General features: G+C 49.1%; 1 protein-coding gene across 1 annotated transcript in view; it reads right to left on the bottom strand.

The window, feature by feature from the left end:
- The window catches only part of PLEKHG4 (pleckstrin homology and RhoGEF domain containing G4), a 159999-nt gene that overhangs the window by 42922 nt on the left and 103813 nt on the right, over window positions 1-13264 (bottom strand). Inside the window, 3 exon segments of the mRNA XM_039503354.1 lie at window positions 1575-1766; window positions 4741-4863; window positions 6169-6307. Coding sequence (XP_039359288.1) covers window positions 1575-1766; window positions 4741-4863; window positions 6169-6307 — 454 coding nt within the window.

Genomic DNA, 13264 nt, shown 5'->3' with positions numbered 1-13264 from the left:
GCCTTAGCTAACAGGCATATGGTTTTTAGCTCTTATGGTAAAGGCTCATGATTTAGCTCCAGAGGCCCCAAGTTCGATCCTGCCCGCTGACGAACGGGGTCTGTCAGTGTTACCAGTGGGGACTCATCCGGGATTTCAACTGGGGAGTCTCTGAAGCTTGGGACGTGCTTCCTCAGCTAGGAGAAGTATGTAACCTCACACATGTTCTGGGTGTGGTGTTCTGTCCCATCTAATGGCACCAAGACCACTTGGAAAGAGATTGATGAGTCTGCTTTACAGCCTTAGCTAAGGGCCACATGGCTTTTGGCTCATGCATTTAGCTCCAGACGTCCCAGTCTCAATCCCATTAATGGACTTAACCTCCATGAATTTATGTAGCTCTCTTTTAAACCCTGTTATGCACCAGTAAGCTCCCCTCAATGAAGGAGCAAGGGCAGAGCATAGCCCGGGGTGGGGGAACACGCATGTGCAGAGACTGTCACCAAACAACCACCCTATTTACTGCCGCATAGCAACATCCTGGGCCACTTCCTCTTCACCCCTTCATGCTGGAGCCTGTTTCTGAATGTTTTCATGTTTAGCAGCATTCACACACACACACACACACACACACACACACACCCCCTGAACACCTCTGGCTGCCAAGGCAATTCAGAGAGACGGCGTCTAAGCGGCGCTTACATCTGGAACTCTTAACTGGAAGGGTCTGATTCTTTCTGGAATTTGAGAACTTCAATACCCAGTGTTTGTACAACTGGGAAATAAATAGAACACGGATTCATTTGCCTTTTACACTTGCCAAGGATTTTAAAATGTACATGGAAACTCGCTTCTGCATCGGCGACCTCAGAAACTAACCCGCACCAAGCCCCCGATGGCAGCAGACCGTGTTCACGTCAAAGCAAAGGGGTGAGAATTCTGGGCACTCAGGGCTCCTGTACAATGTGCACGGCACCTGGCCTCCCCATGCCATTTGTTCCAACTCACGCCCCATCGGCCTCACCAACAGGGTTGCCAACCCTCCAGGATCATCCTGGAGTCTCCAGGAATTAAAGACTAATATTTAGTTAAATTTTATATCATGTGATGAACCTCCAGAAATACATCCAAACAAAATTGGCAACCCTACTCACCAGCCAGTTGCCATCACCCACGAGGTTCTGGGCACTATGTTCTCAGACCCGGTTTCGTTCCATGGACTTGCCCAGAACAGAGAACTGGCTCTTTTTATGGTTGCAGATGAATGGGCTGCATGACACATCAACACATGTAACTGTCCATAACATGAAGGGCATGGTATTCAGCAAAACACCAGCCTGGAAGCCTCCTCTGCGCTGAAAGGCAGGACACCAGAACTCTGGCCCCTTGGTCTCCAAGCTAACTGCTCAAGGACCCTTCTATCCAACTGAGACACTGGTGCTGACTGTAAGGATGTGCCCACCACATCAGGCCTGGAGGTTAGAAGAATTAGACCAGAGGAAAACTATGGGGTCTTCCCTCTATTTCCCAGTGAAAATGTCCTTTGACGGGCACATACCTTCCCCTGCTCAAAGCTCAGTGCTTTGTTTCCTCACCTTGTCGAAGAATTCGTACAGCCTGACTGTCTCTCCAATCCGACTCCTGGTATCATCCAGTCGGGTGCAGAACTCCTCCAGCTCATTTCTATATGTCTGCAGCTTGAGTCCATAAACATGCAAGTCTGCAGAGGAAAAATCTTCCCACCTGTCCAGCTTCTTTAACATTTCCTGTCCCCTTCTACAATATTCCTGAAAGAAAATTGCAGTTGTGGATCAGTGTGCTGCACTGGAGACCTGGAAACACAGACCACGGCAGACTTCCAAAGCCTCTGGGAACCATTAGAACTAGCTAAACCCAGCGGCAGCTCCAGGCACCAGTGCACCAAATACATACCTGGGGTAGCAAGCTGTGGGGGGAGCCCTGCCAGTCCCTGCGAGGGCGGCAGTCAGGCAGCCTTCGGCGGCTTGCCTGCGGGAGGTCCACCGGTCCTGCGGATTCGGCAACAATTCGGCAGCGGGGACGCCGAATCCGCGGGACCGGGGGATCTCCCGCAGGCAAGCCGCCGGATCCACGGGACCAGGGACCTCCCACAGGCAAGCCGCCGGATCCACGGGACCAGGGACCTCCCACAGGCAAGCCGCTGAAGGCAATCTGCCTGCCGTGCTTGGGACGGCAGAGATGCAAATCAGTAGCTCTCTCGGGCATTCGTTCTTTATCAGCACCCCATTAAATTGGGAAGCTCAGATTAGATGCAGTGAATCTGTAGCTTCAGCATAAAAGGCCTGCATGACAACAGGCTACTTAGGATCAAAGAAATTGAAGTGTTTCAAGAACCTAAAGTGAGTTCAAAAAATCCATGACACATCCTGGAAATGTCTGTAAACATTCCCGTCCCATGAACAGACATGTGACTTATCCACTGAGCTGTACGCACAATAACTGTCTGGTAGGTGGCTTGGAAGCGGTGAGCTTTTCAGAGGAATTTGCCTGAGGAGGCAGCCCTGGCCTGGAGAACCAGGACCAGGAAGGTGCTTTATACATGTAAGCAGGGTCTGAATGAGCTCTCTCCTGACACCTAGTGGGGAACTGGGGTGGGGAGTGGGGGAAGACTTCAGGAGAAGACTGTATTTGAACAGACAAACCTACTCTGCCAAAGTATCAATTTTGGCTGGTTTTGGGTTACAAGTCACTTCAGTTTTGAATGCAGGAGTAATGAATAGTTGTTATCTGGATTGTAAGAGTAAAGGGCAGCAGAACTGTACTTACCATGCCCTGACTGAGGGAGTCCCCTAAGCTGGACCCCACTTGCTAAGCAAGGCATGGGGAAGCCAAGTCTTGGTGAAAGTCAGAGGGGGCAGGGGCAGGGGTTCCTTCCTGGTGGCGTGAACTCTGCTTAATAATAAGCCCTGGGCACCATCTGACCCACCCCGCTCCAGTATTTAAAGACAGAGCTGATCAGGCTCAGGGGAGAGTCCTTGTTTCTGTTCAGTGATCACTCGAGCTGAAAGCCCTGACATGCAGGTCTCAGGGCCAAGCCTTAGGCTATATCTACACAACAGAGTTAAGTCAACGCAAGTTATACTGACAATCATAAAGGGCTATAATTACATTGCTTATGCATGTTCACACAACGCTCCTTATGTGGGCGGACCTGGTGAGGGGACACTGTTGCAGGGAAAGACAACTGCACTAGCAGTGAGGTTCCCCGCTCCCTAGTGAAATCGCTAAGGGCCGGGCAGAGTGCGGAACCCCAGAACACAACAGTGCAGAGCTGGCAGCGAGCAACAGCAAGAACAACAGTGGCAGCAAGTGGCCAGCGGGGGCAGAGCACCTACGTGAATGCGTCTCTGAACTCTGGGCCTTCGCTGACTGCGGGCTACCAACCATGCAGGGCCGTCCCTAGCTATTCTGGGGCCCTATGCAGCCCCCCCACCCCTGAAGGGGGGGGCAGGCCTCTGCCGGAGGGAGCGGGGGGGGCTGGTCCGAGGCCTCCGCAGGGGGGGAGGACCCCAGGCCTCCGCAGGGGGGAACTACCCCCCCAGCACTCACCAGCGGCGTGTCTGGGGTTGGGTCGCTGCATTCCCGCTGCCGTTGAGTGCAGCCCTGGCCCTGCTGCAGAGCTCAGGGGAGTGGGGGCAGGGCGGGGTTGGGGCAGGGAAGGGGTGCGGGCGGAGCAGGCGGAGCAGGGGAGCAGGGGCCGGAGCAGCACGCAGCTGCACAGGGCACCAGGAAATGTGGTGCCCCAAATTCCCTGGTGCCCTACACAGCTGTGTACTTTGCATAGGGGTAAGGGTGGCCCTGCAACCGTGAGTGGCGTACTGAAGGGACATTCATTCATTGGACTTTCACATCAAAAGGTGGGAAACTGAGGCAAAGGACGCTGCCCAATGTACTGTGGAGTGGGTGTTCACTTAAGGAGTACATGCTTTTGAATCGGTGTTGCAGTATTTTCCCAAATGAATGCCGTTTCCTCTCACTGCAATAAAAAGTTTTCTTTTGTCATACACAGAGCCAGTGCTTGCCAGCAGGGAAGTACTGCCTCCAAGAGGCACCCGGGGGGAAGTTTAGTTTTCTCAGATTACTGGGTGGTGGCTCGAGCCAGTTCTGTTTTGTAATGTTAAGAGGACCCCTGGATAGTGAACCTGGCCCTGGTTGCTGCTGAGCCCACTTAGCGGAAGGGTTACAGACATATGGACAGTATGGAAAAAGTCCTGGAGCGAGTGATGGGCAAAGGAAAGGAATGGGGAGGTGGTGCGGGAGGCAGACACCGCTGGCCGTTTGGAGAGGGGACAGGGGAATGTGACAGAAGGCATCATGAAGGCCCAGGTGGCGTTGTTCAGAGACACGGATGTGACTTACATAAAGTCTCCCTCTGAAACACATGTTCAATGAAATCCTCAGCCCATGTAGGCAGAGACTAAGGCAGACTCCACTCCACAGCCTTCCAGGAGGAATAGCACAATACCTTCAGTCTCTCTCAGAGCTACCCACAAATGTGTTGTGTCTCCAGCCTTGAGTGTACGGCTCACTCTGTTCCAGTGTAGGTCAGAGGTTGTTTAAGCCTGATCTGTGGGATGTGCCCCCAGGACAGTGTCAGCGCACACTATGAATCAGCCTGGCAGGCGGCACCTGCCAGCCAATTCCCCCACTATTGTGGCAGGCAGGGGTGTTCTTTCCCACCACAAACTGTTCTGCCCCTCTTTCCAATCCGAGAACACTTACACTGGCAACAAGATCAAATTCCCTGAACTGCTTTTGTGCTCGAAGCAGCAGCTCCAAAGAATCGTCCAGGTCAATCATTTCCTTTAGCTGCTTCCCGCCAACGTTCTCGATCCAAGTGCTGACCTAGGAGAAAAAGGGGAAAGCAGTTGTGCTATTCGTCACTCCGTGCTGCTGTGCAAGGCAGGCCTTAGTGTGGAAAGAGCAGGGAGCTTATCTGCTGAGGTTGGTCATTTAATCATTGGAAAGAATGCATGAGCATTTCTCCCCAAATCTCAGCATTTCAGTGTATGCCTCCTGCTTTACGCATGGACCTTTTCCACGTTAGGTCTCTGGATAATTGCTACGCTCCGCTGTTGCTCACAGGGCCTTAGGCATAAGCAAAGTGAGTGGCTGCTTGAGGTCTGTGCTTCTGGGCAAACAGCAGTCGGATGAAAGCTCTGCAACTCCTAGGCTGGTCCTATCTTCCTACTGCTCCTGCTGCCAAAGCTCCTTTTGCTGCCACATCTCCTGAGCCCCACTCCAACTTCTGTCTGGCAGAAGGATGAGAAGCAACGGAATTACCGTGAACACAGCAATGGAGTCGCACCTATGTGGTTATCTGGGGCCCTATATCTGCTGTCTTATTTCCTGAACACAGCACCCAATATAATCTCCGGTGTCCATGTTATTCCTAGCAGCTCCTCATCACAGGCCAATCACTGACACTGGGCTCATCTCCTCAGGGATAGCCAGACTTTGTCACCTGGCTAAGGACTGTGTTGGTCTTCATCTGCCTTCCCTACCAACACCCTCCCTAATCCCATTCCCACCCTGGGGGCTGAGATGGCTCTGCTCGCTCTGGAGGGATGGAACGAGCCCCCATTGGCCTCCTCTGACACGGGGGAAGGGCTCCTCAGCGGTACCTCCAGAAGAGTTTCTCTGCAGTGCACCATGGGAAACACCATGTGTTTGTGCTCCTGGCCAGGAGGCCTCTGCACTCTAAGGAACTGATCTGATTTCCACCAGTGTGTATCAGAGGGAATCTTACTGACATTAATGGGGTTATACTAGATCAAACCGGTATGAAGGTCACATGCTTGGGGCTGGACTTTCCGAAGTGCTGAGCATACAGAGTACCCGCTGACTCGGTGCTCAGCACGTCTGAAAAGCTGGCCCCAAGTCTGTATGTCTCGTCAGTACAGGAGTGCCAGGTCCCTGAATGCTATCAGGTGGGTAGTGCCCGTCTCAACTTGGGCAGAAACTACTAAATGCCAAGTTGCTTATGGAGTGTTTTTGTGATCTGAAGGCATGTCCCTTTGGGACCCTTCTTGTGTTAATTTACTACCACCTGGTTCAAACCCTGACGGAAACTGGGATTAAATACCTGGCCACCTTTGTGGGACATGCAGTCAAGGCTAATCACTACAACCAATGACAAACTGGTCTTACCTCCCTAAAACCTTCTTCAAAAGCCTCGAATTCCATCACTAGCTCCAGCTCCTGGATGCGTTTGTTTGACAACATCACCAGTAAGTGGACACCCTCATCCACTCGGTTATAAAGTGTGCTAGCAGCATCCAGAGCGTCTCTGAAAGGGAACACAAGTCCAGTCAGCGTGTTTCACGTTCTTATTCATATTTCATACCTATATATGACTTGGCTATTGGCAGCCCCTGAGGGTATGTCCACCCAGCAAAGAAAAACCCGCGGCTGGCCTGTGCCAGCCGACTTGTGCTGTGGGTCTTTGTAGATTTCTGGGCTCGGGCTTGAGATCGGATTCTAGGACACTGCAGGGTGGGAAGGTCCCAGCCACAGGTTTTTCTTTGCTGTGTAGACATACCCTCAGTCACCCTTCATCCAGAAGTTTCTTGTCATACAAGAACAAAGTACGTCACAATATATATTAGAGAACAGCAGGGCACTTCCACTGCTTCAGCTTACAGTACTAGCATTCCAATACCCATGTCACTGCATTCTGTTCCGGGACGGAGAAAGAGATCCTACCAAGGGGCCAGGGGTTCTTTACAGCACTTCATTCCAAAGCTTGCGTGGTCTGCAAGGGGCACTCAACTTTTTGACCCCAAATTTAGACTTTGTACAAATGTGGAACTGAATCAGATGCCTTACTGAAATCCAGGTAAATTATATCTATTGCACTTCTTTTGTCTGAAAAATCAGTTATCTTCTGAAAGAAAGAGATCAGGTTGGTCTGGCACAATGTATCTTTTGTGAAACCACGTGTTTTATCCCAGTTCCCATTTACCTCTAGGGCCTTACCTACTTTCTCTTCAAAATTTGTTCTAAAACCTTGCATGCAACTGAGGTCAAACTAACAGGCTGGATCACTTTTTTCCTTTTCTTAAAAATAGGTACTGTACTAACAACCCTTCAGCCATAGGGTACGACCCCTGAGTTTACAGATTCATTAAAAATCCTTGCTATTGGGTTTGCAATCTCATGCGCCAGTTTCATTAATATTCCAGGATGAAGATTATCCAGGTCTTCTGGATTTAGTACCATTAAGCTGTTTGAGTTTGACTTCAACCTCAGATGTAGTAATTTCTCTTTCCATATACCCATTTCCATTTGCTACCCTGCCATTATCCCTGAGAGCCTCATTACCCTTTATTAAAACCTGAGGCAAAGTATTCATTTATGTGTTGGGCCGTGCCTAGATTATCTTTAACCTTCACTCTATCCTCAGTGCTTAGCAGTTCCACTTCTTTTTTCCTTGTTGTTTTTTTTATTTATATGGCTACAGAACCTTTAACTTCTTGTTTTAATTTCCTTTCCAAGGTTCAACTGTGCTTGGCTTTTGGCAATTCTCACTTTTCCCCTACGCTTTCTGACCTCCAAGATGTAGCTTTCTTTACTGATCCATCCCATCTTCCATTCCTTGTAGGCTTTCTGCTTTTTCTTAATAACCTGTTTGAGATGCTTGCTCGTCCAACTCTGTAAGCCTTCCCTAACAATTTTTCCCCCTTACTTGGGATGCAGGCTTCAGATAGCTTCTGTAACTCTGACTTAAAGTAATTCCAAGCCTCCGTCACATTCAGATCCTTGCGTTCTTCAGTTCAGTCCACTTCCCTAACTAATTCCTCTTTTATAGGGCCCTTAATCAGGGAAGCCCCACCCCTTAATCAGGGCTCTGCTGTAATTGATGCTGGAGCCCGAATATCAGTAGGTTCCTGTCTGCTTGCGACATCACCACCAGGAACAGAGGTTCTGGAGCTCTGCTAGTTTGTAGAGGACCCACGTGTCAGGATGGAATCAAAGCTCATTCTTCCCTAGCTACAGAGGTTCAGCTGGGAACCCCTTGTGTTTTAGCTAGTGTGTGGTGTAACTGAATCTCTCAGATGTATTTATTTAACTATAGTTATAAAGAAGGGAAAGACATGGAAGCAGAAAAGAAACAATGTGATAGCTATCAGCCCTTACAAGAAATACTATGATACCCTTCAGTGGTACTGCCAAGCACGGTCACTGTAGTCTGTTCTCATAAGGGATGCAAACGGTCACTTTGGATCAGACATACATGTCCTCGTATGGTTATTACCTACCCATCATTTTACAGATGCTTCAGATCATTTTTTAACTTGGTATCAGGGCTATCATTTTTATCCTACCACGGCCAGGTGTCTTAGTCCAAGTGCACCGGGCACAGAGGAGTCATATAACACTCTAAAAATGATCTCATTTTCTTTCCATAACACGGCCACAATTTTAAGAGCAGCTCTATCTCGGGATATTCCAGGGCTAAAAGTGAGTGTACTGCCCCTGCTGGAAAACTGGGAGTCTCCACTCCCCAACAGGATAAAGCTTCCTCTTCCAGCTGTGTGGGGTTGCAAGCTATCAGACCTTGTTGGTGGTTCAGGACTGAATGTTGCCCATCCTGGGCCTTGGGCAGGAGTAATTACTTTTTTTTGTTTGTTGGGGGCGGGATTGGGAGGGAAGGAAGATTCCATATTTGGAGAAAAAGCAGGGAATATTCTCTACAATAAAACCAGTGGTGGATATTTGAGCTGCTTGGTTGTTCAGAATGTTAGGATAACCGGGGATGGGAGGAGGGAGATGGATTAATGGGCAGAGTGCAGGTGAAATATCCAAGGTGTATGATACATTTTATTCGTCACTTGTCCCACAATCCATCACGTGATATCAGCTCCACATTTCTAGCATATCTATGTGTATATTGACACTTCCTGGATTAAAAAAGCACAAGGAAAAATTTTCAAAAACACCTAAGTGACTTAGGAGTCTAAGCAGGGGTGTAATCCTGATATTTTAAGAGCAGATAGATACTCCATCTGCACCAGCCCCCTGGCTGCCATGGCCTCACCTTGATAGCACGCCCCCCTCTCCTCCCTGTCCCCACATTTTCAAAAGAGATGTAGGGACCAGATTTTGAAAGGAGTTCAGGCACCTAAAGATACAGATACTCACCTAGTGGTATTTTCAGGAGTGTCAAGGCACCTGGCTCCACTGGCCTATCCACATCTTCGGCACAGAAACCTCTTTAAAAATCTGGCCCTTAACAGCCTAACTCTCAGGCTCCTAAGTGACTGAGGAGCTTTTGAAACTGTTACCCCTAGGAAGTAAGTTATTAACATGGATCCTCAGCAGTCCAGGACCCAAGCACATCACTACCATAAATTACAGCCCTTTTGTCTATGAATGCTGGTACTTAATGGCAATCATCCTGCAATTTTTTATTTAGTATCTAGCTGGCATGAGGCTGTGTGATAGCACTGAACAACTAACTCGGCACAGCACAACTCCATAGAAAACTTCCATCCAAAGCGATGCCAGATACTCAGCAGCCAATTTTTAAACCTCAGTCTCTTCCGGCACTTGTAACTTTGTTTGTTTTTTTCTCTTCAAAATACCATCAAACTGAATGGATTCCTCGATAGAGCAGTCAAGAGCAAAATCACTCCCAGATTGACACCTGGTACACTAGAGTTCAGAGGAGATGGGGTTTTGACAGCAACATTGCAAACTCTGGTGAAAAGATGTTAAAGGGAAACGCTGGTACTGCCTTTCACAGACCCTGAATAAAACCAGGTGATTGTATACATGCTGTCTCCCAACTCTCCTGGTAGGTAGCAAAAAATCAGTGAAGGAAAAATTGGAGACTAGCATTGCTATTGGACAGAGTTAAGATTATTTGGGCGCATTAACAGTGTTTTTCCTTACTTATAAATGTTGGGGCTCCTTTTAAATTCAATCTTAACTCTGCATTTCCTGGGATTTTTGTTGTTATAACTAGAACAGTTGTGTAAGTTACTTTTTACCTTTTAACTCACTGATATGTGCCCTCAACCTTATGCTTAATGTCTAATCATTTCTGGATTCCTGCTGAGGACATGGCCTCAATGATATCATGTGATAGGAATTTCCATAGGTTAATTTTGTGTGTGTGTAAACCTTGAAAGAAATGCATATAATATATGCATCCTTTTATGGGATGGACCCAATACCTTTTCCCCCATCACTACGATTCTAAAAGCAGCTTGCAATGAAGAAAACAGATCTGACTCTCTGGTTTAACATTGTGTAGAAAAGATGGCTTCGGTCTTGTTAACATAAGAAACTAAAAAAAATGGTGGTTAAAGCCTTTAACTGACTTCACTAGTGGCTTGTGCAACTCTCCCAATGAAAAGCAGGGGGCCGTCTGAAAACACCCAGAAATCTCATCAGCAGCTAAAGCTCAGATTTGCTTGAATCAGTCAGTTTCCCCTGCCCACGTGAGTGTGGTAGACAGCCTTTCACTGCATTCTTTCAGGGTCAAATCATTCACATTAAATTTGCAATACTGCAGATTCAATATAATTTATAACAAAAATGAGTAGCTTGATGTCAGCTTATATTTCCCTGAATCCTGTTTTCATTGGGCAATTATCGTTTGTGTGGAAAAGGTTCCAAGAGTCTTGAACAGTTTTCTGGTTCAGTGCCAGTACTGTTGTATAATTCTAGGGTAATTTTAGACATATAATTCTTTTTTCACTGCATTTTTTTTTCTGAAGATTCCTTTCCCAAAGCTAGAACTGGACTGTCATGGGGCACTCTCACTGCCAGGTAGTGCCTCCTCCTGGCCATTCTGGGGATTAGCTCTGCAAGGTCGATGCCCCTTCCCACGGTTTGACACCATCTTTCTGTCTCTCTCCCTCTATCGGTCTGCAGCCCCTCTCTTGCTCCCTGAGCTGCTGCTGCCTCTTTGTGCCTCAGCCCTCCGGCCAGGTCACTGGTACCCCCCAAAAGGGGAGACCATGTAAAGTCTTTCTCCAGCAATCCTAGGCAGTCTTCTCATTCACTGCCTCAGGTGCTACTCCCTCAATATCAGGCAGGAGAACCCGGGCCCGGCCTCTACCCCGGGTTCCAGCTCAGGGGTCCTCACTTCAGCAGCCAAGGTCTGTCCTACCCCATCCCTTACTGCTTTTCCCCTGAGCCTTTCCTGCCTTTCTAGCTTTCCCCCTGCTCTGGGTTTGCCAGCCCAGACTCCTTCCTCCCAGGGAGTGACTGCAGACTACGTCCCTGCAGCCCCCCCACCCCCACCCCCTTTGCTGCTCTCAACTCCTTGGGCTTTAGACAGGACCCTCCTGTTCCTGTCCAGCTAAGCCCTGTCTAATTAATCCCTGCTCCCTGGCTCCTCGTCCAGGTGAAGTCTGAGGCGTTCATTGCCCCCCTCAGCCACCTTAACTCCTTCAAGTCTTGTGTGGGGTGGATGCCCCCATCAAATGGAGGTTTAGGGATTCACTTTCCAGAGAGGGTTGTGTGTAAGAACACGGCCCCAGGAGAGGACCCCGTGGGCTGCCAAAAACAGGTGCCTGTGTCTTGTGCCTGTAGACCGAGGTGAAGAGCAAATGGAGTACTGATTTCTAACAGTAGCAGAAGAGTGATCCCGGCCATTACTGTCCTGTCGTCCAACTTTTAGCCTGACCAAATAATGGACCAAATATTAAGAGAAAATATCTCTAACCCACCAATCTAGAGGGACGTGGAACTGTGACGGGCATGGGGAGCCAGCAAGAAACATCTTCCCAAACTAACAGGATAGGTTTACAAATAATACCGGTGGATGGAGGGGCACACTCTAGCCTGGTATTTATTAAAGCAGTTGATAGTGGGTCTTGTGAAAGTCAAATAGCTTGGGCAGGACAGCTGTTGGCATGTGGGACCTGGCCCAGGTCCTCAGTGCAGTCCTCCATGAGCTGAAGGAAGGCTGGATCCACCTGGGAGGAACTCCTGCCTTTCGTCTCCTCTCAAAAGTCCACTGTCTCCTCCATGTGCAACTTAACGAGAGAGATGGGGACAGGAGAAAGAGACACTTCCGCCAGCTCGTGTTCACAGATCAATCAGTACGGATGGTACCCAGACTTCCAGGAGTCAGGGGTGGAATACGAATTCAGACCGAGAGACAATTAACAGCCTGAACTGCAGTATCCCCTGTGTCTTAGTCTGTGAGCTGCATTGTTGCTGGAGATGAAAGCTTTGAGGCTGCCAGATGCACGTTGACACCTGTCGTCCCAAGGCCCCCGGCAAGTGCTGTGACAAAGGATCCGCATCAAGAACTCTTCTGTGCTGACCTAGAGATTCCACGGCTCCTAGGGCTCCAAGGACACTGGCACAAGGACACCGCTGCAGTGGGCCAAGACGCGGATCACCACGGAAACAGTTTGCTGGGGCATGATGTCAGTCACTAGGTCCCACTGTGTTCCAGGATCCATGGCCTTCCCTCTCTCAGCCGTGTGACCAGCACACGTACAGAGAGAATTATAACGTCCCTGGCAGTCTGTGTGAGGAGTCTCCTCGGTGCTCAGAACTGTGAGGTGGGGCACAGGCAGGGCCAGCTACAGGGTTTTTGCCGCCCCAAGCAGCAAAAAAAAAAAAAAAGGCCACGATCTGCGGGAGCTCTACTGCCGCCGCTTCAGTCTTCAGCGGCAATTCGGCAGCAGGTCCTTCAATCCTGCTTGCTGGGCTGGTGCCTGGAGCCGGCCCTGGGCACAGGGAGGGGCAGGAATGGGGTTATTAAAACATCCCAGGAACTCCGATCAAGTTCACCCCTTCACATCCCAAATACAAGAGCAGAAAACAAACTGTCTGGAAAATCAGCTTCCTAGCAGACAGCTTACGGCTTGCTAAGCACAGACCAGAGAGGGGGCAGTTATCTCCAAGTCACTATCTATACAGAGTCGGGGCATCCTACGACGTTGCAGGGCTGCCAGTTTGATATCACTTGAGATGAATATCTGTGTACATTTCTGAACAGATCAAAGGGAAGGAGACTTGATTAAAAATAACCAGCCTGGATTCAGCAAAGATAAACCATGTTTAATTAACTGATGGGAGTTCTCCGAGACTTGGGCTGGGATGCAGCTAGACAAGATGCAGAGCGCAGTGGCTACTTAGCCATTCCGCAAGGCCTTGTCAGAGTTCAGCCCAGAGGACTGTGTCTACAGACAATATTTTCAAGCTAGCAAGAGAGGTGACTTGAAGATTGTCCTTTACAAGCAACTCCTGTCTCAGACCTGACAAACTCACTACG

Source organism: Mauremys reevesii, linkage group 16 (genome assembly GCF_016161935.1).
Source record: "Mauremys reevesii isolate NIE-2019 linkage group 16, ASM1616193v1, whole genome shotgun sequence".
NCBI lineage: Eukaryota > Metazoa > Chordata > Testudines > Geoemydidae > Mauremys > Mauremys reevesii.
This window is presented reverse-complemented; position numbering and strand designations above follow the sequence as displayed.